The 26,873-nt window shown below is 38.9% G+C and overlaps 1 protein-coding gene across 2 annotated transcripts in view; it reads left to right on the plus strand.

Moving 5' to 3' along the window:
• The window catches only part of XPNPEP3 (X-prolyl aminopeptidase 3), a 60,211-nt gene that overhangs the window by 12,877 nt on the left and 20,461 nt on the right, over window positions 1-26,873 (plus strand). The window contains exons 3-6 of one of the 2 annotated variants that reach the window (XM_004279518.4): window positions 6,659-7,066; window positions 9,565-9,767; window positions 25,707-25,769; window positions 26,610-26,723. In XM_004279518.4, coding sequence (XP_004279566.1) covers window positions 6,659-7,066; window positions 9,565-9,767; window positions 25,707-25,769; window positions 26,610-26,723 — 788 coding nt within the window. The remainder of the gene's footprint in view (window positions 1-6,658; window positions 7,067-9,564; window positions 9,768-25,706; window positions 25,770-26,609; window positions 26,724-26,873) is intronic. The other variant, XM_033405112.2, reaches the window with a different exon arrangement.

Genomic DNA, 26,873 nt, shown 5'->3' on the forward strand with positions numbered 1-26,873 from the left:
CACTCAGTAGGTTGTTAAGCCAGAATTCCAACTCAGCAAAAGTCTGAGTCCACACTTAACCACAAAACAGCACATAACACCCATGCCAAAGAATACTATATGGGAATTTTTTTAAGTCTTTTTTTTGATATAATATTTTTGGTAAGAAGAAATTCAAGTGAGAGAAGTCTTGATGTAAAAGTTATTTCAGCTTTAGAGAGTGGTATAGTCATCCCTTGGTATCCTTAGGGGATTGGTTCCAGGACCCTCTCAGATGCCAAAATCTGCGGATGCTTAAGTCCCTTACCTAAAATGGCATAGTATATGACTGCAATCCATGCACATCCTCCCATATACTATAGTCCATCTCTAGATTACTTATAATACCTAATACAATGTAAATGCTATGTAAATAGTTGCTCATGCACAGCAAATTGAAGTTTTGCTTTTTGCGACTTTCTGGAATTTTTTTTCCAAATATTTTTGATCTGTGGTTGATTGAATCCCCAGATGCAGAACCTATGGATATGGAGGGCCAGCTATACTTTTTTTTTTTAATGTGATAAAATTTACATTAGGTGAATTGCACAGAGCTTAAATATGCAATTCAATGAGTTTTGACAAAGGTACACCAATATAACCCATACCCCATTCAAGATATAGGGCATTTCCGTCACCCCAGAAAGTCCCCTCATACCCTTCTAGTCAGTCCCCACCTCCATCCTTAACCACTGCTCTAGTTTCTATCAACATGATTGTTTTGCCTGTTCTTGAGTTTCGTGTAAGTGGAATCATACAGTATGAACCCTTTCTGTCTGGCTTGTTTTGCTCAGTATATGCAAATAAAATCCATTGAGAGTATTTTAAAATTATTTATTTGATCATTTCATTTTTTTCAGAGAGGTCTGTGTTTTACTTTATAAAGGAAATGTTTATTAGCTTTTTATTTACCCCCATTTTCCAACTACATAGTAATAGATCATTTTATGCACTACTTCCTTATATACAATAAAAAACTCCTAATATTAAACAGAATTCAAGGACACTGCTTCAGGCCACGTTAAAATCCTAACCTAGTTAGTTTCAGGAAATAATTAAAATACATACCTAGATTGTAGCAAAGACTTGCATATTTCCATCCATTTTCTGTCTTCATAAAACTTTTCCTCTCTGGGTTTTCTGCCTGGCTGGTAAAATATGAAGAACATTTTTCTTATTCTCTCGAGAGGTCCAATCCTAGATGTCCTGGAAGAGCTTTTCTTCTTGGCTGCACAGTCTCAGGATTGATTGTGAGACTTTGTTATTTACAGAGTCCAGATTGTGGCATCTAGGCATTTGATTGCTTAAATAACTTGTTAGAGTAGCCCTTCTATCCTTAATTGACTCCACATGACAAAATACTGACTTTGCTTCTTAATACTTTACAATTTGACAAAGTTACCAGAATGTCTGTTCAGATGCAGTTTTATCTGAAGAAAGTCAGGCTAGATTGACTATAATGGTTAGTTCTGTGATCAAAGGCCATAACAACTGCCAGGTTTACCTCTAGGGTTGAAGTTCATTGCTTTATCACACTTTTTTTCCCTCCTTCAGTTGATAAGGTGTGTTTTTCCTTGGTTAATTTTTCTGTTGTGATGAAGAGTTCTTCGAAATTTCAGAAGTTTGGAAGCATATAGTTAATGGTCACTGTATAGTGTTTACAATTAGTAAGCTTGGGAAAATGTAGTCAGTGTTTTAAATAAATATTTCTCATATAGTCATTTGTATGAAATTAGATTCAGCAACGAGGAATGCTTTGAAGGGCGAAAAAGGTGGTTTTGCAATCCTGCTTTGATTTTTAAATAATTTTATCTTTTTTTCAGAAGTTACTTCCTAATATACATATATGTATACTCTGTTATTAATGAAAATGAGAGATAACACATTGATTAATTAAGATCATTAATATTGTGAATTTTCTTCTTATTTCCAAAGTTTTTTTAAAAACACAATGAATTGATTTTTTAAGTTTAGTTTTATTACATGGACCATAGCTGGGAAATGACCAAAAGCAAAGCACAGGATAGGGACCAAGTAAAATGACAAAAAGGAAAAGTTGGATAATCCACCAATTATAACCAGCCTCTGCTTTTAGAAAAGAGTATTTGCTGCTTGGGTAAATTAGGAAATTTCCAGTATTGAGTAACAGTGGCAGACTTAACATGAATAATTATCAGGGAGATAAATAGTTAAGCTGTTCTTGGGCTCTGGTATAAAGTTCGATATTCTGCCCTAGAGCCCTAGGGGACTCTTAGCCAACTCAATCCTCAGAGAAAGAAATGTGATGTGAGCTTTTCTAGGACCAACTCTGTTGCTTTGCTTGGCCTGTAAGGCCCTCTCTTATTTATCTCTTTTGTTTCTTACCAATTTTGTTAATAAAAATGTAAATTTTTATATTGTAGGTAAATAAAAGTTAAATAAAAAATTATTAATGGGATAGAACTACAGAATTTTCTGGAGAGATAAACTATGCATAGGTAAAACAACTAGACAGTTCCAAAGTAATCATAAACAGCTGAGTTGCATGTACTGAACATGAGTACTAAGAAAACTCGAAGGACTTTGATCCACTAATTTCTCTCCTGGGACTATCCCACAGAAATAAAAGCAACAGTACATAGGGCATTTAAAAGTACCCTATATATATAAGTAGAAAGATGTTCATTATTGCAGCAAAAAGCTGAAAATAATATGAATGCCCACCAGTATGGAAATGGATCAGGAAGTTATGATACATTCCCCCAAGAAATAATATGGAGACATCAAGCAGAATGAGTTGAAGCTGTGCTAAATGAGTTGGTGGGAGGGACTTCTATGAGGTATTGTTGTGTTAGAAAGACAACATAAACACAAGACTGTGTATCCCATTTTTGTAAAACACTAGTGACTCAAAAAACCCTAAATGCAGGTATATGTGTATGTGATTATATGAGTATTGAGAAAAATAGGAAAGGATACATACTAAATTACAAATATGGGGGTGGTTCTAATGTGGGTAGAAGGAGGGAAGGGGAGTGAGGTCTCAAACAATGAAGAAATGGGGGAAAAGTGTTTAACTATTGAAAGAGTATGGTATGATTACATTTATACACAACTATAAGATGTGTATATGAAAATGAAATAGTTGACTTTAAAAAAAATATAATTCAAAAGAACAAATCAACATGATCTGGGCTAATCAAGAAAGCCTTTTGAATCAGAAGGGTCTAAAAACAAACATATATTGAGCTCCAAGTCTTGAGTGGAATTGCTTTGGAGGGAGAAGAAATTTTAGAAAGGGGACACACTGTAAGGAAGGTAACAGGTTGGACTTATGTAAGATATAGAAGGAATTAATTTCAGAATAATAGGGGGAATGATAAGAAAAAAGTTGGCCACGTCACCAAAGAACACATCTTGTGTGATTTCATTTATATGAAATCTGTACTATAGACAAACCCAGAGAGGCAGAAAATAGATTAGTGGTTGTCAAGGGCTGGATTGGATTCGGAGGAAACAGGGAGTAACTATTGATTGGCATGGGATTTCTTTTTGGAGTGATGAAATATTCTAAAATTGTTTAGGGTAATGGTTGCACAAATCTGTGAATATACCGAAAATCATTGAATTGTACACTTGTAAGTGGGCGAATTGTATGGTATGAAAATATCTCAGTAGAGCTGTTACCAAAAAAAGTTGGCCAGATAAGTTGAAGTCACCTGGTAGAGAACATTAAAATGTTACATTTAAATGTAAATGTTAAAGTGGCTTAAGAGTATGAATTTGATCTGACAGACGATAAAGAACCATTGTAGGTTATGAGTATGGAGTGGACTGTCCATGGTTTCCCTTTTTTAACCTCTTTTTCTCTTTATTTGGGACTTTAATTATAAGAGTATATACTCATTGAAACAGAATTCAAATAATGTAATAAATCATGTTAAATAGAAAATTTCAGTTTATGTCACTCTCCATAGGTTACCACTATAAAAATTCTGATTCTTTTCTAAATTCTTTTTTCTCCTTTGTTTTTTTTAAACATAATGAGAACATACTGTCCATCTTCTTATTTAACTTTCTTACACAGCAGTGTTTCATGGCTATCTTCCCATACTTGCATGTGGAGACTGGCTACCACAGGGAATAATAATAATTCCCCACGTCATAGAGTCATTGTAAAGATAAAATAAGTTGATACGTGTAAATAATTAGAATAGTACAGACACATAGTAAGCGTTCAATAAGCATTAGATGTTTTACTATTATTATTGTTAAGTGTAGGCTTAGGGATACAGCTTTTGTGAGTAATTGTTTTAATAGTTCTTTTGTCTGGGAACCTAAAGTGAAAGCAGGCATAATTTCCATTTCAGAAGTGAAGCGTTCACCCAGTCATCACTGGGCTAGCAGCCAGGCAGTCTGTTAGGTACTAGTATTAAGAACTAACACATATTACAATAGCCAGGACATGGAAGCAACCTAATTGTCCATCAATAGATGAATGGATAAAGAAGATGTGGCACATATATACAATGGAATATTACTCAGCCATAAAAAGAAACGAAATTGAGTTATTTGCAGTGAGGTGGATGGAGCTAGAGACTGTCATACAGAGTGAAGTAAGTCAGAAAGAGAAAAACAAATACCGTATGCTAACACATATATATGGAATCTAAAAAAAAAAGGTTCTGAAGAACCTAGGGGCAGGACAGGAATAAAGACGCAGACGTAGAGAATGGACTTGAGGACACAGAGAGGGGGAAGGGTAAGGTGGGACCAAGTGAGAGAGTAGCATTGACATATATACACTACCAAATGTAAAATAGATAGCCAGTGGGAAGCAGCTGCATAGCTCAGGGAGATCAGCTCAGTGCTTTGTGTCCCCCTAGAGGGGTGGGATAGGGAGGGTGGGAGGGAGATGCAAGAGGGAGGGGATATGGGGATATATGTATACATATAGCTGATTCACTTTGTTACACAGCAGCAACTAACACAACATTGTAAAGCAATTATACTCCACTAAAGATGTTAAAAAAAATAAATAATAAATAAAAGGAGAAAAGGCTAAAATAAAGAACTAACACATAACACTTCATAACAAAGTTTCTTTTTTATTTATATGTTTATTTATTTTTGGCTGCATCTGGTCTTAGTTGCAGCACACAGGATCTTCTTTGCAGCATGCAGGCTTCTCTCTAGTTGTGGTGCAAGGGCTTCTCTCTAGTGTGACGTGCAGGCTCCAGAGCACATGGGCTCTGTAGTTGTGGTGCACGGGCTCAGTAGTTGCAGCTTGTGGGCTTAGTTGCCCCACGGCATGTGGGATCTTAGTTCCCCAACCAGGGATCAAACCCACATCCCCTGCATTGGTCAAACCCACATCCCCTGCATTGGAAGGCAGATTCTTAACCACTGGACCACCAGGGAGGTCCCACAGGGGTTCTTAATAGGGTTTTTTGCGTGCGCTTACAGGAATCTGAGACTCTTGAAATTGTATGTCAAAAGTTTGTATTTGGGCTTCCCTGGTGGCACAGTGGTTAAGAATCCGCCTACCAATGCAGGGGCCACTGGTTTGAGCCCTGGTCCAGGAAGATCCTACTTGCTGCGGAGCAACTAAGCCCGCGTATCGCAACTACTGAAACCCACGCGCCTGGAGCCCGTGCTCCGCAACAAGAGAAGCCACCACAATAAGCCCATGCACTGCAACAAAGAGTAGCCCCTGCTCGTCACAACTAGAGAAAAGCCACATGCAGCAACGAAGACCCAACACAGCCAAAAATAAAATAAACTAAATAAATTTTTTTAAAAATGTTTGTATGTGCCTACATGCCATTTAGTAAACAGAATACATCCATAGCTTTCAAAAGATTTTCTAGGATGTCTTCAAATCCTTAAGAACCACATGCTTTATCAAATTTGATTCTCATGACAGCCCCAAGAGGTGGATAATATTACTAGAGTTTTGAAGGATACGAAGATGGTTCTGACCATCAAAGAAGTTATGTATACCCAGCTCACTGTTAATACAAGGTAGAAAGTGAAAAGCCCTGTTAGAAAGATATTATTATGCTTTGGAAATTCAGAAGGAGAAATTTATTCTAACTCTTGAAATTGGGGAAAGCTTTTTGGCCTTCAACTCTAAAATTACTATAGCTCATTTGACAATTATCAAATGCCTACTATATTCCAGTTGTTATTCTAGGCCCTGGAAATATAATGTTGAGCAAACAGACAAAACTCTGTGTCTTCGAGGAGCTTACATTCTTTTGGGGAAGTCTTACACAGAAAATGTGATCCTTCTCCTCACCTTGTATATTGAAACTTCAGGGCAACTTGGATTATTTGCCTAACAATGCCTTCCATATAATAATGTTTAGTAAATATTTGATTGAATGAGTAAAAGAATGAACCAAAGAGCTGGAAGAGATCTTAAGGGGTCATGATCCCATTTTTCAGGCAGGACCACATGTAATTATCTTTTCTTCCAAATTTTTGCAATGGAATAGAAATTTGAAACCTGGGTTATCTCCTTAATTTGCCGTGTGCTATGAGAAGATTGGGCATAAATTGAAGAAATGAACTTGGGTGTCTCCATCTAATATTAAACTCTCTTAAGTACTTTGGCACTATAGAAATGCAAAGCATCACTGTTTTTTGTCATTTTTAGGGGAGGTGACACCAGGACTATCCCAGGTGGAATATGCACTTCGCAGACACAAACTAATATCTCTGATCCACAAGGAAGCACAAGGGCAGAGTGGTACAGACCACACAGTGGTACTGCTGTCCAACCCTACATACTATATGAGCAATGATATCCCCTATACTTTCCACCAAGACAACAATTTCCTGTACCTGTGTGGATTCCAAGAGCCTGATAGCATTCTGGTCCTTCAAAGCCTCCCCGGCAAGCAGTTACCAGCACACAAGGCCATACTTTTTGTGCCTCAGAGAGATCCCAGTCGAGAACTTTGGGATGGCCCCCGATCTGGTACTGATGGAGCAATAGCTCTAACTGGAGTGGATGAAGCCTATACGCTGGAAGAATTTCAACATCTTGTACCAAAACTGAAAGGTAACAAATGGGAGCAGAAGTCAAATCATAGGCCAGATTGGGACTAAGACCTTCCTTGCCTGTTTAGACAAAGGTCTTCATTTCCTAAAATAATCATCATGGCAGCATTGCCCTGGGCACCATGAAAAGAATATAAATCTTGGGCTTCCCTGGTGGCACAGTGGTTGAGAGTCCGCCTGCCAGTGCAGGGGACACGGGTTCGTGCCCTGGTCTGGGAAGATCCCACGTGCCGTGGAGCGGCTGCGCCCATGAGCCATGGTCGCTGAGCCTGTACGTCCGGAGCCTGTGCTCCACAACGGGAGAGGCCACAACAGTGAGAGGTCCGCGTACCACCAAAAAAAAAAAAGAATATAAATCTTTTCCACAAGACTTTAAAGATTTCATTTATTCATTTGCTAAATCTTCATTGGTTTATTCATTCACAGAGACTTTTAACTGTTCTAGTTTGAAATCCCAGACAGAGAATTTTAAAGTGGAGGATGAGCATGGGCTGCTTTTCAAGATTACTGATTTTCAAGATTACTGATTTTCAAGATTACTGACCTGTCTATTGACCTTTGATTACTACTTATCTTACTGCTTTTGCCAACTCTTCAAAAAAGGGCAGTATTCTCAAAGAATGATTTATTCATCACCAGCATGAGAATCACCTGGTGATGCATTATAGAATTACAAATGCATAATAGATACTGGAAATGTAAAATCTGCAGCCCACACTCCATACCTACTAAATCAGGATCTGCATTTTAACAAGATTCTCAGGTGGTTCGTGTACACGGTTGAATTCATGCCCCTTGAAATAGTCACTTTCTCTACGCTTATTCTGGTGAAATTATGATCACTCAGAATGTTTTGGGATTCCTTTTCTGGAACTTTTCAGAATGTACACTGCATTATAAACTATCCTTAGTGATTCTTACAAATCTACAACTCTAGTAAGCATTTTATTTTTTGAAGTGTCCAAAAGTCACTTAGATCCGAATTTGATAAATAAGATAGATGATCAAGTTGGAAAATACTTGATTTTAGACAAAATAATGTATGATCGTAAAATTTTAGTCATATTCTTGTAAGGTTTATAAACATTTCTGAAGTCAGTCTCTAAAAGAATTTCAAAACTGTTTCCAGTGATCATAGATTGAAAGTTTAAAAACCTAAAAAGGTTGGTCTGTGGTTTTATAAGCTGACAGCAGATGGTCATGGTTGTTTTACTTTTTAAAAATTACAGCAATTAAATTTCTATTGAAAATAAGATTAGAGTTTTACCTGTAAACTACATTTAAAATCACTTTTATTTTAAAGTGAAAATATTTAGGAGATTGTACCACTAATACATATCCGATCAAAATTTTTAGGATTTTTTCCCTCTTCGGTCCCAAAGTCCATTGTATGAAACATACAAACAAACCTTCAGACTTAGATTGTCGTGAATACTACTCATAGGTTTCTTTTTTATTATTACTATTTATTTATTTATTTATTTTTGGCTGTGTTGGGTCTTTGTTGCTGCGCACGGGCTTTCTTTAGTTGCGTCGAGCAGGGGCTACTCTTCGTTGTGGTGCACGGGCTTCTCATTGTGGTGGCTTCTCTTGTTGCGGAGCACAGACTCTAGGCACGTGGGCTCCAGTAGTTGTGGCACGTGGGCTCAGTAGTTGTGGCTCACAGGCTCTAGAGCACAGGCTCAGTAGTTGTGGTGCACGGGCTTAGTTGCTTTGTGGCATGTGGGATCTTCCCGGACCAGGGCTCAAACCTGTGTCCCCTGCATTGGCAGGTGGATTCTTAACCACTGAGCCACCAGGGAAGCCCCTACTCATAGGTTTCTGTCAGAAAAAAAAGAAAGGAACAAATAGAGACCTGATGTAAATGGAAAAGATTTTCATAATGAGCCTCATCTTATATCTCAGGCAAAAATTGACCATTTCCTTGGGTCTCTAAAGTGAGATGGTGAACTGTGGTTGTCTGTAATGAGAATACATGGCAGATGGAAAAGGAAGGATTTCCTGGGTAAGTGTGGATTAGCATGTATTATCAACTATGAGAGCTCCTTTCACCAATACTGAGATTGTTTGTAAGGGATGGAACACTTTTAACCATAAGGTGATGAGCTGAGTACTTTTTTCTGTCCTTTTGTGTTTAGTTATTTAATGATGCCTCTAGCTCAGTTGTGTGGAGAACAATTGTCATAATTGTTCTTTAACAGTTAATAAGTAATAAAATCAAAGCTTGCATAAAGCTTTAGTCTCATCTATCATCTTTATTAAAAACACTGAAGTTTGAGGGCAGAAAAAGCTGTGTGTTCAGTCTCAGGATATCTTGCTGTTTTCAGGGAATGGCCTTTCCAATGATTTACGATCCAATCCTTCAATTACTTCAGTCCTGAGAGTTTGCGTTCAACCCTTTAGAGTTCTATACTACATATTTTATAGTTTTGACTCTTGTTCAAGTCATTATGACAGGTGGTATTTCTTGTTGCTGTTTTATTTTAAATCTGTTTTAAGCCGAGACACATACACTGTGGTATGACTGGATGAGGCCCCCTCACATTCAGCTCCACTGTGACTACATGCAGCAGTTGACAGAGGTCAAAGCCAGGAGCAAGAACAAGGTTCGGGCTGTGCAGCAGCTGGTACAGCGTCTCAGGCTGATCAAATCTCCTGCAGAAATTGAACGAATGCAGATTGCTGGGAAACTGACATCACAGGTATGGCTCCTACTGAAAAAGTTCTTTCCAAATTAAAAAATCTCAGCTCTTAGGGTTCAGTGGGCACCTTGAGGTTGTGTACCCAATGTAGTAATCTCATGGCACATGGACATTTAGCTTCTGCTTTGATGTTTACTGAATGTGTCTAGAGACTTGCTCAGAACCTTGCAAGGCATATCAAGTATCCCTCTTGTATCTTTTACCCATGATCTTAGTTGTTTCTCCTTGCAACAACATAAATTAATTCATTTTATTTCCTTTCCTTACCATATCTACAATAATAGCAGCAGTTAGAGTTTGTTAAAGAAGATTCGTAGGACCTAAAATGACAGTGCTTACAAAACTGCAGTTTATTACAGGAGAAGGGTACAGTATAGCAACAGCATTAATGTAAGTATACCTGTCACACCCAATGGCTGTCTCACAGCCAGGTCCAGAGAAGCTGGGTGCAGACTTCTGTTGTCCTCCCTTAGGACCAGGCAAGGTGCATTTTCTCTGGCTCAGGAACCACAGATGCATGTATAGAACACCTGGGAACCCGGGAGCCCCAGATAGAATCTCAGCTAGGGATTTTTGGGTTTTGGTCTCATTGGCGTATTCCTGCTAGGTAACAGAGCTCTCACAGAGACCAAGTATAAACCTATAATCTCACTGTTATCAATACTGACAGGCTGATACAAACTGTACTGACCTGAAATTTCTTGCAATACTTTGTTTTTATTGTGGTGAAATAAATAAATAAATATATAAAATAAAATAAAATTTACCATTTAGCCATTTTAAGTGTACAGTTTGGTGTCATTAAATACTTTCACATTGTTGTACAATCACCATGACTGTACATCTCAAGAACTTTTTCGTGATTTCATGCTGAAACTCTGTGCCCAATAGGGAGTAACTTCTCATTCCCCCTTCTTGTAGCCCCTAGTTACCACTGTTCTACTTTCTGTCTCTATGAATTTGACTACTCTAGGCAACTCATATAAGTGTAGTCATACAATATTTGTCCTTTTGTTTCTAACTTATGATGAAGACATCATAATGTCTTCAGGATTCATCCATGTTGTAGCATATATTAGAATTTCCTTCCTTTTTAAGACTAAATAATATTCCATTGTATGTATATACAGTGTTTTGTTGTCCATTCATCCATTGATGGTCATTTGGGTTGTTTGCATCTTTAGGCTGTTGTGAATAATTCTGCTGTGAACGTTGCAGTAAAAATATCTGGTTAAGCCCTGACTTTCATTTATTTGGAATATATACCCAGAAGTGGAATTGCTGGGTCAAATGTCAATTCTTTGTTTAATTTTTTGAGGAACCACCATACTGTGTTTAGCAATTCATAAGTGTTCTAATTTCTCCATATCTATGACATTCTGGGTTTTTTTTTTTTTTTTAATAATAGCAATCCTAATGGGTATGAAGGGGTATCTGTGTTTTTTTAATACAATTTTTAAAGGTTATACTCCATTTACAGTTATTACAAAATATTGGCTATATTCCCCATGTTGTACAATACATCCTTGTAGCCTGTCTTACACCCAGTAGTTTGTACCCCCTACTTCCCGATCCCTATATTGCCCCCTTCCCTCCCCCTCCCCACTAGTAACCACTAGTTTGTTCTCTGTATCTATGAATCTGCTTCTTTTTTGTTATATTCACTAATTTGTTGTATTTATTAGATTCCACATATAAGTGATATCATACAGTATTTGTCTTTGACTTATTTCAGTTAGCATAATTAATGCCTTCCAAGTCCAGCCATGTTGCTGCAAATGGCAGAATTATTTCTTTTTTATGGCTGAGTTGATTGTGGTTTTGATTTGCATTTCCCTAATGGTTAGTGATAATGAGCATCTTTTCATTTGCTTATTGCCCTCACAACACTTTTAATCAGTATGTTTCAAGCCATGGCTTGACCAAAGTAGTGCCATGCAGAAATTTAGCAAAACAGCTCAAGCTAATTCTAGGAATTAACAGTTCACACCCCCCGACCCATTGTCAAGGCTTTTTCTAATAAAATAAATCCTTAGTTTGATAACAGTTACTTGCCTTACAATGTCATACAATGAGACAGACAATCAGAGTGTCCATGCTGAATCCATTTACAATATCTACAAAATATGGGGTTGGTATAGATTTAAACAGACAGCTGAACCTTCCACTTGTACTTTCTCATGTTTTTGTACTAACCGTACAATTCTTTTGCTTCTCAGATCTATAGCTCTCTGTTCTTTTTGGCATATATTGTCTGAATTATTAAGAATCATAATCTTTCATTAATCAGCTGTAAGTATTCATCAGACCAGTTCTGCTGCATAGGGAATAAGATCCTGAGAAGGCTTTAACTCAGTCTCCCATTATATTAGATCACTATTAGTATCTACAGTGTTAATTTTACTTATGACTCCATATTATACCTTATAACAATACCGCTGTAGTTACAGTATAAATCAGACAAAATAATGGTGTTATCAATTTTTCCCTCCCAACCCAATCTACCTTTTCCCACATACCATGTAGTATTCCTCATAGGAGTATAAATCAGAGACCGTATCTGTTTTTTCAGGATTCAGAACATCTCGAGTACATAGCCAGATTTCTTCTCTCAGGTTACATGGTTTGACAGATACTGGTCCCCGGTGAGAAGAGTCCTGCAACAGAACCCATTTATCTACCACAGGAAGCACTATAATATTTAGTTTGTCCAGTACTCACAAACTACACTATAGGGAAAGAATGGTTAGCCCTCATTTGGGGTGCTGAAGCTGGTAAAGAGCACCTCGACAGGTTGCATCCTCTAGTTAATATCTTCCATAGACTACAGGGCCCATACGTCTCCCACAAATGCATACCCTGGATTTCTGCTATGGGAATTCCTGGCCATAGGGCTTGGGATGCCTTGGACTCCATTTGAATTAAGGAATCTATTAACCTAGCTTATATTAACACATAAGCTTGTTCCCTTCTCACTGCTGGGTTTATTTGGGCATGTTGTCTTAGTGTATGCTGTAATTAAAAGATTCGTTTTGTGAGCACTGTGTTATTACTTCAAGTATCTTGCCACTTTTGTCTTTACTCCTGGAATAGGATGCCTTCAAGGCACCCTATTCATGTTAGTAGGTCTTTCCTCATTGAAAGCAAATCTGCCTGGCCAGTTACTCATAGCCCAGCTCCTAATTCCTCTAAAGCTCTCGTTTCGAGTGGGCCAACACCAGACATGTTGCCATTGAGTACTAACTGCTTTAGTACAATTAGGAAATAAATTTGGTACCCCCAAAATGGTAATTCCTCCAGGCCTAGATCATATGAGTTGACTTTGGTCTACTCTTAAACAGACTTTGGTTTGAGTTTTCTGTAGCGCTTCCCATAACCAACAACAACAAATTCCAAAATTCTCAGGAATGTAGGCCCACTAAGTTTTAACTTTTTCTTTATCAGTGATCCAAGTGTCCCAAATGTCCCTCCTCCTCTTCATGCCTATTCACCCACAAGAAAAGGGCAAATAGCTATTTTTACACATAATGTTATTATGACAGATGGGACATGTAGTAGATGCCATTCTACTATCACATTGTGGTACCTTTTTTAAACCATCATCACAATTAATGGCTACATAATGTCCATTTAGATTATTATTAATCAGTGTTTTTCAGGTTCAGCCTATTAAATATGCCCACAGGTTTCTTCCCAACACAGGTCCTCTATAATAGATCCATCCTATGAAATGAGAATCAAAAAAACTAGCTACAGTTGTATTGTTTCACGTAGTCAGACACAGAGCTCCCATCTCTTCATCCATTTTGAGGACATATATCACTCTGGGAAGTGTGTTTGTTAGGTTGGCTATTGTCTAGCTCTCTTTTTGGCTCTTCAGAAGAGGAAGAGATTTCATCAGAGCCCTTCACCCAAGAGCTTCCGAGTTAAGGCTGAGCGAAATATTATTCTCTTGCTTTAAGCGTCTCTTGAGGCACCAAAATTGTTAGATTTTCCCTTTTGTGGCACTCATTTATCGGCTCCCTTTCCCTCAGCAACAACCTTGCCTTTCCATTCATCATTAATTTTAACTCATACCTTTCCCCGCTAAAGTATAATTTTCTGGTCCAGCCACTGAGCTAGTCCATTCCCAATTACAAGGGGACAGACTGGATAACTACAGAAAAATGGAACTGTACTGTTCCAAGAAGAATTCTTATTAACAATTTGAGCTTCGGTAGGGGCCAGTGATCTATGTCATTGTCTAGTGCATCTGCCTGGCCTGAGTTCCTCCATGTCCACGCATTTCATGGACCTTTGTTGACATTTCAGCAGATCAAATTAGGCCATCAACTAGTTGATTCCAGTCACCTTCAAACCCTGGCATAGGGTTTCTTTGGTGAGCATCAACATGGCCTACTTCGTTTTACCCTCAGAGTTTCCGTAGAGATTTATATAGAGTGGTGGCCCACGTGTGGGAATCTTATTCAGTTATTTATGGCCGATTGTTAGACCAATTTCAAGTGCATTGGAGTCAGTATTTACCCAAATAGTGAGGCTTTTATTTGTGTCCATTTCTTCTATCATGGCTAGGAATACAACATGTAATTCAACTCAGTGGACCAGCTTGTTCTTTGATAAGGATGTCACCTTCTGCTGGACTCAATATCTGCTTTCCATACAGAATTGCCTTTAGTTCTGAACTGCCATCTGTGAACCAGACCAATTGCCTGGCATCCTTGGGCAGTTGGTCAAAAGGAAGGATCTGAGGAAAAAAGGCTCATAAAGATGATGAGTCTGTCCCATGGATCCCCTGGTAACATACTCCATATAGTGCATTTCCATTTTATGATGGAATTCCTTTGGGCATTGCCCTTCTTGTTGGAATGCTTTCTGGCATGAAATAATACTGTAAATGTGTATTGGAAACCATTCTACATGAATGCAAGTTGTTGTAGGTTCTCACTGGTGATTGATAATGAGGAAAATGCATTAACCAGATCAATACAGGATACCAGTCTCCTTTAGCTTGTTGTATCAGTTGAATAGTGTGGAGTGTATTGGGGACAGCTGAGTCTGTGTCTACTGTTAGCACTCTGTCATTAGCCTTCCTTATTGGCCACTGGGCTAGTACAGTGAATTTATGGACACTAATATACCTGCATATGACATTTCTTTATTCAGGGCAGTACTGCCTTCCAGGTATCCAATAATGTTTCCAGTTTTCTAGTTGAGTTGGCTTAGGTTAATTCAAATGGCTCCTGTGTTGCATGTCCAGTGAGTACTGGATGAAGGGAAGACCCAAGTTATTCTTTTCTTCATATTACCCAGTAGGGGGAGGATTTTCCATTCAAACATTATATCCATATCAGTTATACATTCAGGTAAGGGAGATACCACAGTATATGCTGTTTTATCATATATTTCAACTTTTAACCAGAACTTAATTTTTTTTAAGTCTTTATTGAATTTGTTACAGTATCACTTCTGTTTTATATTTTGGTTTTTTGGCCACGAGGCATGTGGGATCTTAGTTCCCCGACCAGGGGTCGAACCCACACCCCCTGCATTGGAAGGCGAAGTCTTAACCACTGGACTGCCAGGGAAGTCCCCAGACCTTAATTTTTATTCCTTTCACAGTAGCATCCCCTTATCCCCCTGAATTAATTCTGTCATCCCTAAGGGGCTTATTTTCAGCCCTAAGCAGTACTGCACACTGTGCTCCTGTATCCAGTAGACCTAAAAGAATTTCTTCTTGACCTCCAGTCATTGACTTACACATTTGTAAAGGGTCTTGGGTCCCCTGCCAGGAACTGGGTCAAGAGACCTTGGCCTTCATATCAATCTTCTTCTTCCATTACCGCCTTAATATTGAAATCCAGTATTTTGGTATCTGACGATAGTGGCTCATTGGAATCTTTCTCTTTCTAAAATTCCTCTAAATCAGATTAATTGAGTGTATCTGCCTTGAGATTTTTATATCCTGAGGAGTTTGAGGACAAGCAGTTGCAGGTTCTCCACCTTACTGTAAAATCATCATTGTTTGGCACTCTGTCATTTTCTTCCTTTTCATAACATTTTTAATTAGCCATATAAAAAATGAATTTTTGCTCCCTTATTTTCTTTCCATTTGCTACTTTTTATTGTAAAATACACACTACCATTATAACCATTTTAAGTGTACAATTCAGTGGTATTAAGTATATTCACATTGTTTTGCAACCATTACCATTATCTATTTCCAGAACTCTTTAATCATCCCAAACAGAAACTCTGTAACCTTTAAACAATAACTCCCAATTTCCCCTCTCCCAGCCCCAATAACCTCTAATCTACTATGAATTTGCCTATTCTAAGTAAGAATAGGCAAATATTCTTCTTATATAAGTAGAATCATGTAATATTTCCCCTTTTCTGTCTGACTTGTTTAATTTAGCAGAATGTCTTCAAGATTTATCTGTGTCATATATATATATATGTATCAGAACTTCATTTCTTTCTGTGACGGAATAATATTCCATTGTATGTATAGCCTGTATCTGTATTTTATTTATCCATTTATCTGTTTATGAATACTTGGGTTGTTTCTACCTTTTGCCCATTGTGAATAGCGCTGCTATGAGCATTGATGTATAAGTATCTGTTTGAGTCCTTGCATTAAATTCTCTTGGATATATGCATCAGAGTGGGATTGCTGGATCATATGGTAATTCTACGTTTAACTTTTTGAGGAACCATGTGGCTTCACCATTTTACACTTCTGCCAACAATATACGAGGGTTCCAATTTCTCTACATCCTCACCAACACTTGTTTTTAGGTTTTTGGGGGTTTTGTTTGTTTGTTTGTTTGTTTTAATAGCCATCCTAATGGATGTGAAATGTTATCTCATTTTGGTTTTGATTTGCATTTTCCTACTCACTCATGGTATTGGACATCTTTTTGTGTGCTTATTGGATTTTAGTATATCTTCTTTGGAGAGATGTCTGTTCAGTTCTTTTGCCCTTTTTTTAATTGGGCTGTTTGTCTTTTTGTTTTTGAGTTATAAGGGTTCTTTACGTAGTATTCTGAATACTATGTAAAGTATCAGATATATGGCTTGCAAATATCTTCTCCCAGTCTGTAGGTTGTCTTTTCACTCTCTTGACAATGCCCTTTGACACACAACAGTTTTTAATTTTTAAAACAAATTTATTTATTTTTGGCTGTGTTGGGTCTTCGTTTCTGTGTGAGGACTTTCTCCAGTTGTGGCAAGCGGGGGCCACTCTTCATCGCGGTGCACTGGCCTCTCACTATTGTGGCCTCTCTTGTTGCGGAGCACAGGCTCCAGATGCACAGGCTCAGTAGTTGTGGCTCATGGGCCTAGTTGCTCCGTGGCATGTAGGATCTTCCCAGACCAGGTCTCGAACCCGTGTCCCCTGCATTAGCAGGCAAATTCTCAACCACTGCGCCACCAGGGAAGCCCCAGTTTTTAATTTTGATCAAGTCCAATTTATCTAGTTTTCTTTTTTTGCTTATTTTGTTGTCATATCTAAAAATCCATTGCCAAATTCAAAGCTATAAAGATTCAGCCCTATATTTTCTTTTAAGAGTCTTCTTTAGTTTTAGCTCGTAAGGTTATTTCTTTCATCCATTGTGAGTTAATTTTTGTATGTGTTTCTTAGCAGAAACATAGGGGTGAATCTTCATGACCTTGGATTTAGTAGTGGAGTCCTAGATATGACACCAAAAGCACTAGCAACAACAACAAAATAGATAAATTGGGCTTCATCAAAATTAAAAACTTAAAACCTTTTGTGCATCAAAGAATATCATCAAGAGAGTGAAAAGGCAACTTTGGAATGGGAGAAAATATTTGCAAATCCTATATCCGATAAAGATCTAGTATCCAGAATATGTAAAGAACTCGTAACAACTCAACAAGAAAAAAGATAAGGGTTCAACTTCATCCCCTTGGTGTCCTCTTTCTTACTGATTTTATTTCTCTTGTGAAGTCCTAAACTCCGTATTATCTTTTTATTATCCATATGAGGAAGTTGAGATAAAAAAATCTGAAACTACCTGTTTATATCCTCCTGAGATCCAACAGCAAAGTCATATATGAAGCCCCTGCTGGTGAGCATCCTTTATCACAGTGTCTGTTATAAATTTAGTAAGGGGCATTCCATAAGGGTGCTCATTTACTTCATCATACAGCCAGTGCAATACTGCCTACATCTACAGCATTTCTGCAGCTTCAGTAGGCACCAACCATTTATAAGACAAGGGAGAAGCAGGGCAATTGCCTATGTCTGGATATGTATGGTGGACCCCTCCCTTAATGCATTCTGGTAAACCAGGGGTTTCTCTGAAGCTACAGTGAGCCCTAATTCCCCTCCACTCAACAGTGTTTAAAGCCAGAGACACTGCTCCTTGTTCTAAAATTCTTAGGAACCATTTTTAGTTCATCAGGGTGTTGCATGTAAATCTGAAAAACGGCTCATTTCTTTCACCGAATAACCCCTTCCAAGATTTTTTTTTGTCCCCCATCAAACAGTTTGCCCTACCTGAATTATCTTAGTTGTAGTGTGTATCACAAGCTTAGCTGGTTCATCAAAAATTACAGTGGCCCAGGTTCCTTTGGTTAGAGCTTTACCTGCCGCTCAAAGTAGGTGAAACTCATCTGAAGAGGATTCTGAACTTTCTCAGATCAATGCTGAAAGCCACAACCATATCACTGAGTTTTTAACAAGACCACTATCAGTTTGTAATTCCTTTCTAGTCCATTATGCTAGCTGCTAAAGTTCAGGTTCTGTTATTTTCAGATTCCACTGATTTCAAAGCCAGTACTACTTTAAACCAGTGGTGGCTTGGCAATCATCCAAGCTCATAATTTCCTTTTTTTTCACCCTTTTTATCAGAATCATTCTTTTTCTTTCAAAATAATACCTTTACCATATATTAAGAATAATTCAGATATGCTGGAACAACTGGATATCTACATGCAAAATAATGATCTTGGACCCCTACCTCATACCATATATAAAAATTAACTCAAAATAAATCAAAGACCTAACCTTAAAAGCTAAAACTATATAAAACTTAACAGAGGGTGGCACAGTGGTTGAGAGTACGCCTGTCGATGCAGGGGACGCAGGTTCGTGCCCCGGTCCGGGAAGATCCCACATGCCGCGGAGCGGCTAGGCCCGTGAGCCATGGCTGCTGAGCCTGCGCGTCCGGAGCCTGTGCTCCACAACGGGAGAGGCCACAACAGTGAGGGGCCCGCGTACCACAAAAAAAAAAAAAAAAAAATTAACAGAAACATAGGGTGAATCTTTATGACCTTGAATTTGGCAATGGATTTTTAGATATGAAATGAAAATAAGCAACAAAAGAAAAACAGATAAAGTGGACTTGATCAAAATTAAAAACTGTTGTGTGTCAGAGGGCATTATCAAGAGAATAAAAAGACAACCTACAGAGTGGGAGAAAATATTTTCAAGCCATAAATCTGATAATGGTCTGTATTCAGAATACTACGTAAAGAACTCTTGCAACTGAAAAACAAAAACACAAACAGCCCAATTACAAAATGGGCAAAAGAGTTGAATAGACATCTCTCCAAAGAAGATATACAATGAAAAGATGCTTGATATCATTAGCCACTTAGGAAATGCAAATCCAAATCTAAATGAGATACCACTTCACACCCAATAAGATAGCTTATTAAAAACTAAACGCACAAACAAAATAACAAATGTAGGCGAGGATGTGGAAAAATTGGAACCTTTGCACATTACCAGTGGGAATGTTCAGTCACTGTGGAAAATACATGGGGGTTCCTGAAAAAATTAAACAATTATCATATGATCTGACAGTTCTTCTCTTAGGGATATACCCAAAAGAATTAAAAACAGGTACTCAAACAAATACTTGTACACAAATGTTCATTGAGACACTATTCAGGATAGCCAAAAGGTGCAGCCAACTCACATGTCCGTCAGTGGATGAATGGAATAACAAAATGTAGTATATATATATCAATACATACAGTGGTATACTATTCAGCCATAAAAAGAAATGACATACCTTCCACAGCATTGATGAACCTTGAAACCATTATCCTAAGTGAAGCAAGCCAGACACAAAAGATCACATATTGTATGATTCCATTTATATGAAATATCCAGAATATGTAAATCCATAGAGACTAAAAGCAGATTGATACTTGCCAGGGGCTAGGGTGAGGGGGATATGGAAAGTAACTGTGTACTGGGTACGGCATTTTCTTTTGGGGTGATGACAATGTTTTTGAACTAGGTAAAGGTGATGGCTACACAACATTGTGAATATAGTAAATGCCACTGAATTGTTCACTTTTATTGGTTAATTTTATGTAATGTGAATTTCATCTCAGGTTTAAAAAATGAATGAATGAATTAGATGCCAACTGTACTAACTATGGCAGTTAAACAGGTCAGTTGTTAAAGAAGACTCAGTGACAGTGCTTACAAGTCTACAGTTAGTACAGAAGAAGGGTACAGTATAGCAACAGCATTAATGTAAGAATACCTGTCACACCCAATGGCTGTCTCACAGCCAGGTCCAGAGAAGCTGGGTGCAGACTTCTGTTGTCCTCCCTTAGGACCGGGCATGGTACATTTTCTCTGGCTCAGGAACCACAGATGCATGCACAGAACACCTTGGAACCAGGGAGCCCCAGATGGAATCTCAGCTAGGGATTTTTGGGTTTTGGTCACATTAGCATATTCCTGCTATGAAGCAGCATAGCCCTTCAGAGGTGCCAGGGAGACCAAGTACAAACCATTAATCTAACTGTTATCAGTACTGACAAGCTGATAACAAAGTGCTTGGAAACTCTTCTCAACGCTGTTAACCAGCATATTTCAGACTTTGACCAGGATCAGTGCCGAGTGGGAACTTTAGCAAAACAGCTCAGGCTAATTCCAGACCTGCTGGAATTAACCTCACAGCAGAACAGCACACAGATATTTGAAGGCTGCTTTCCTGTGTTCTACCTTAGTCTTTCCAAAGTGAAAACTTGTTTTCCTTAACTATTCCTCATTTGTTATATTTTCCCTTATTTTGGTAACCCTCCTCTGTGCTGTAGTTTGTCAGTGTCCTTCCAGTACAGTGTCCAGTGCTCTTGCCACAACCAGACCAGCAAAGACTACTTATAGCTAATTATAAATGTGATAAGCGTATGTCTTTGTCTTCCTGCAATCACTGATTTTTAAAATAAGGAAGAAGAACTAAGACTAGATCTGTGGGATAATGTTAAGGGCTCCAGAGGAATTGATATCAGTCCAATGATCAGATGTCTTTGAATAAGGTGTAAAATCAGTTTTAAATCTACCTAGGAGTATTCTGACCCACAACTTCTGTCACTTGTCCTCACATAGTTATCCTGAGAGACTATTTTAAGTATTGTCCTACAATTTAGAAGTATTAAGTCTGTGGTATTCCCTTTATCTACCAATTCAGTAATGACAACAGACAGGGAGATGGAATTTGGCCTTATTTTTCTTTCTTTCTTTTTTTTTTTTTTTAAGAAATCCAAAGAGGATTTTTTTAATTTTATTTATTTATTTATTTAATTTTTGGCTCATTGGGTCTTCGTTGCTGCCTGCGGGCTTTCTCTAGTTGTGGCGAGCAGGGGCTACTCTTCATTGCGGTGCGCAGGCTTCTCATTGCGGTGGCTTCTCTTGTTGCGGAGCACGGGCTCTAGGCGCATGGACTTCAGTAGTTGTGGCTTGTGGGCTCTAGAGCACAGGCTCAGTAGTCATGGTGCATGGGCTTAGATGCTCCGTGGCATGTGGGATCTTCCCGGACCAGGGATCGAACCCGTGTCCCCTGCATTGGCAGGCGGATTCTTAACCACTGTGCCACCAGGGAAGTCCTGGCCTTATTTTTCTTAATAAACAATTTCTAGCTGTCAGTGATTTTTATTCCCTCAGTATTCCCAATTCTAATCTAGAATGTTTCTGTAAGATTTTTGGATATTTGGACAAAATAGTTTCCTTAAGAAAAGTTATGGTAAGAAAAGCAAAAACAAAAACCCCAAAACAACAAAAAAGAATAGTTATGCTATATTTCTGTGGCTTAGCCCAAACAAAAATTTCCCTTCTTTTGGGGGGCAAGCCAAATATAATTTTGCCTATGTGATACTAATCAGTTGGACTGTGTGGCACTCTGATTTGGTTTAAAATAAGTAAAGGACCTTGCCATTAGAGTTAAGTAATGTTTACAGACAGAGAATTGCTAGAATATTTGGGCAGAAGGAAAAGTGGGGTGGGAATCAGACTTTCTCCAGGTCTGATCTCTCCTGTGGCTGAACGCATATCCTGCCTCCTGGACATCTCTCCCTGAATTTCCTGTAAGTATCTAAACTTGTGCTCTCCCTCCAGCAAACCTGACTCTCCTCCTATATTCTTTCTCATGGTTAATAATATCAGTGTTTACCCAACAACCATAGATAGAAATATGGAAATTATCCAGATAATTGCTTCTCCCCAACCCTTATATCTAATTAACTAGTCCACAAGTGCCCTCCTAGGGAGGCAGAATAGTGTAGTAGAGAACAGACCTGGGTTTAAATACCAAGCTGTGTTATTTTGACCTATGCCTAGCACAGTGGGACACCTACTATCCCTTTGCTGTCTATTTGCTTCCATTATTGCCTGAGTATACCTCTACCATGGCAGTGATCTTTATAAATCTGATGTCCCTCTCCTACTTAAACAACTGGGTGGCTCCTTGTTGTTTTCAGGATTACATTTCAACATGCTCATGCAAGGCCTTTCATGGTGTGGCCCCTCCTACCTACCCTTCCAGCTTAATCTCTTCTTGTTCCTCCATATGTGCTTGACATATGTGCTGACATATGTGTTCCAGCATATGTGCTGGCCATCCTGAACTCTGAGATGGGCCACAGTCCTGTGTCATCCCTCTGCCCTGAGTGCCCTTCCCCTCCTTTCCATATGGCACAGTTTCCTTATTCTAACCTCACCCATATGGGGACACACACACAAAACCTTTATGAAATCATTCGTGAAATGAATGATTCCACTCTCCCTTCTCCATAAACTATACAGTATCCATTCATGATGTACTCTGATTATGAGATGCACAGGGTGAAATGCAAAGAAAACCCATTTTACATTTTTAAAGAGTCAGAACACAAACATTTAAATAGCACCTAGTGGGACTTCCCTGGTGGCACAGTGGTTAGGAATCCGCCTGCCACCGCAGGGGACACGGGTTTGATCCCTGGTCTGGGAAGATCCCACATGCCACGGAGCAACTAAGCCCATGCGCCACAACTAGTGAGCCTGTGCTCTAAAGCCCATGAGCCACAACTACTGAGCCCACACGCTGCAACTACTGGAGCCTGCACACCTAGAGCCCGTACTCTGCAACAAGAGAAGCCACCGCAATGAGAAGCCCGCATACCACAATGAAGCGTAACCCCCGCTCGCCGCAACTAGAGAAAGCCCGCGCGCAGCAACAAAGACCCAGCGCAACCAGAAAATAAATAAAATTTTAAAAAATAGTAAATACATAAATAAAGTTTTAAAAAAAATAAATAGCACCTAGTGAGGTAAGAGAGTTAAGTGTTAGTTGGGAGTGTGGGCTACATTGTGACAAGACAACCTAATAAGTGGCAGTCATAAAGTTTGCCCCTTGGTCTTTACAGAAAAGGTATCACACACATAGTGAGGATAGGTGGCATGAAGCACGTACCATATATACCTGGAATCATCTGTGAAGAAATGGATTCATAGGAAGCACATTGATTACAAAAAGAAGTAAAGCAAAATCAGGCATTTGACCACCTATGAAGCAAAAGGAAGTTTTCTATCTTGTTTAGTCTGCATACCAGTGTAAAAGGGCCATGACTTCAAAAATTCTCTGTACTATTCATTAACAGTTTGAAAGGAAATAAACAAAAAGACAAATCCCTCTTTTAAGTTTATGAGCCTCAAGACTTCCCTGGTGGGTCCAGTGGGTAAGACTCCGTGTTCCCACTGCAGGGGGCCCGGGTTGGATCCCTGGTCGGGGAACTGGATCCTGCATGCATGCCTCAACAAAGATCCCACGTGCCACAACTAAGACCTGGCGCAGCCAAAATAAATAAAATAATAAATATTTTTCTAAAAAGTGTATGAGCCTCAGTAGAACTACCACACTTTTCCTTTTTTCTGTCGTGTTTTTTAATTTTCTTTCCTTTTGGCCGTGCCTCATGGCTTGCGGGATGGGATCTTAGTTCCCCTGTCTCCAACCAGGGATTGAACCCGTGCCCCCTGCAGTGGAAACTCGGAGTCCTAGCCACTGGACCACCTAATTAGTCCCTGACTAATTTTAATTGCTAATTCATTCAGCAGATATTTATTTTAAGTACCTCCTGTGGTGGCAGGCACTGCTTTAGGTTCTAAGGATACAGTGGTGAGCAAAACAGACTGTCCCTGTGTCCCTATCCTCAGTCCACATACATTACTGAGGAGAGACAGTAAACAAATATATGATATATAGTCAGCTGGAATTAAATACTGTGAGGAAAAATGAAGCAATGGAGGGGGATAAAGTGTGATGGAAAATGCTAATTTAGATATAGGGTGGTCAGGAAAGGCCTCTCTGAGGATGAGACATCTGAAGAAAGATGAGAATGAGAAAAGGCAGCAGGCCATGCAGATATTCCCATTACATCCCAGTTGCTTTTCCTCTCTTGGGCTTTATGATGATGTTACCTTGTATTAAGAAGTGTTATTGGGCTTCCCTGGTGGCGCAGTGGTTGAGAGTCCGCCTGCCGATGCAGGGGACATGGGTTCGTGCCCTGGTCCGGGAAGATCCCACATGCCGCGGAGCAGCTGGGCCCGTGAGTCATGGCCGCTGGGCCTGCGCGTCCGGAGCCTATGCTCCGCAACGGGAGAGGCCACAACAGTGAGAGGCCCGCGTACAGCAAAAAAAAAAAAAAAAAAAAAATGGTATTAAAAACATTTCTTCCTCAATTCATTACTTCATTTAACAACTTGAGAGAAATTCCTTTCTAGTTGTAGTATCATATAATCATATTCCTGTGCAACTGGTTTATTTTTATCCCACAGACACTGGAAATTACATAGCCGACAGAGTTTCCCTTTTCACATTGACTGCTAGAAAACTCAGAGATTAATTTGTGGCCTGTCCATATTAGCCATAGTAGTTGTGAAGGTCATTATGGTATGCCTCTTTTTGGTTTGGTTTTGTTTAGCATCATTCCTCTCAAGCCTGCCTTTTTTTTAACTCTACCATGAATTCATGCTATCTTGTGTTTTATGTATCCATGTAATCTAATCAGAAGCCTTTCTGGAACAAGGTACAGTGGTGAATTATAAACATGTATGTTTATAAAGGTAGAAAACATGACACATAGAGAATTACAGTACTTACATTGGTAGTATAGGCCGGTGGTTCTCAACTGAGGGCAGTTCTGTGTCCCCCAGGGGACATTTGGCAACATCTGATTATCACAGTTGGGAAATGCTACTGTCATCCTACATTGAACAGGACAGCCCTCAAACAAAGAATAATCTAGCCCAAAATGCTGATGGTGCCAGGGTTGGGAAACCTTGCTGTAGACTGGACCAGTCAATCCACAATTTCATACATTCCAGGGCTGTAGAAGCGTTTTGTAATGTAAATGTCAAATGTGTTTCCATGTAGCTTATTCTAATATACAATGTATATTCTAAGTGGGTAGGTTGGGTGCCCTTCCACTAAGTCTGTCATCAGTCACCTATTACTGAAAGCAATATTTTCCCCTTTGGAAATCTGTATTATGATGCCCACAAAGCCATAACTTCAGGTTGACAGAGTTGGGGAGAAGTGTGCTTTTCGTTTGACCGCCAGTATTTTGAACATTTGAATAAGCAGCGTAGTTAAAATGAGACTATGTTCTTTTCATTCTTCATTCTTTTTGCAGGCTTTCATAGAGACCATGTTTGCCAGTAAGGCCCCTGTAGAGGAAGGCTTTCTTTATGCTAAGGTGAGCATTAAATGGCTGGAAAAGTTTTGTTGGACGCAAATGTAATTTCATTGATTTGCATATGGCATCCAGTTGGCTTTCATGGAAGTGAGCAAGATATCAGTGGAGAGGATTTGGTTCTTAAATGTCAGTGGTAATTTATTAGATGAGTCTAAAATATGTAGAGCTACAATTAGATGGAGAAAATTGCGAAGTAGAACAGGTAAAGAAGGAAAGACTTTTGCAAGTGTGAGTTAAGAAGAATAATACTGTTTAAGTAATGTAAAGGCAAAGAATCTGAGGTGGTGTTGCAGATAGTAGCAGATATGAACCAGTCTCCAGCTCCATCCTAGGATATAATGAAATTAGTAGAATTTACCATTTCCCTAGCATCCTTTTTCACACTTCCAGAGCATGTAGGTCGGTAGCTATTTGAAAGGTTGAAATTGGTAATTTAGAGCTGTTGTTGAAAATGCAAGCCATATTTCAGTGTTGATCTAAATAAGAAAAAACAAATAGTAACATGTAAAGTATCTGACCGTTTCTCTGTACTCAGCCCAATCATAGGTTTTCCATGTTCTCTTCTGGACTTAACAGTTTGAAAATCACAGGAAATTTAGAGCACTCAGGAGAAAAGAACAGATTTAATAATAGAGTTGAATAACAGTATTGGGGTGAGCATAAAAGAAATGGCCTGAAGTTACAGCATAATAGTTTGGTTAAAAAGATGTGACGAATAGTTTTCCATTGTTAAGATAAGTACTTGAATGGAGGTATGGGCTGTTGAAGAGAGCCTGTGCTGGAGCTGCCCTGAGGAAATCTCAGTCAGACTTTCAGTCGTACTTTGCTGTTGTTTTGCAGTTCGAATTTGAATGCCGGGCCCGTGGTGCAGACATCTTAGCCTACCCACCTGTGGTGGCTGGAGGTAATCGGTCAAACACTCTGCACTATGTGAAGAACAATCAACGCATCAAGGTACACAGACCCCCTTCAGTGCTGCTTCCTCTGGGTCCAGATGCCTTAGTAAACTCTAACCTCATGGTCCCCTAACCTTCAGCTTTCACAAACTAACTGCTATTTATAAATCCCTTACAGACATGATCTCATTTGATCTGCACATTAGCA

The sequence above is a fragment of the Orcinus orca genome, chromosome 11 (assembly GCF_937001465.1).
Source record: "Orcinus orca chromosome 11, mOrcOrc1.1, whole genome shotgun sequence".
NCBI lineage: Eukaryota > Metazoa > Chordata > Mammalia > Artiodactyla > Delphinidae > Orcinus > Orcinus orca.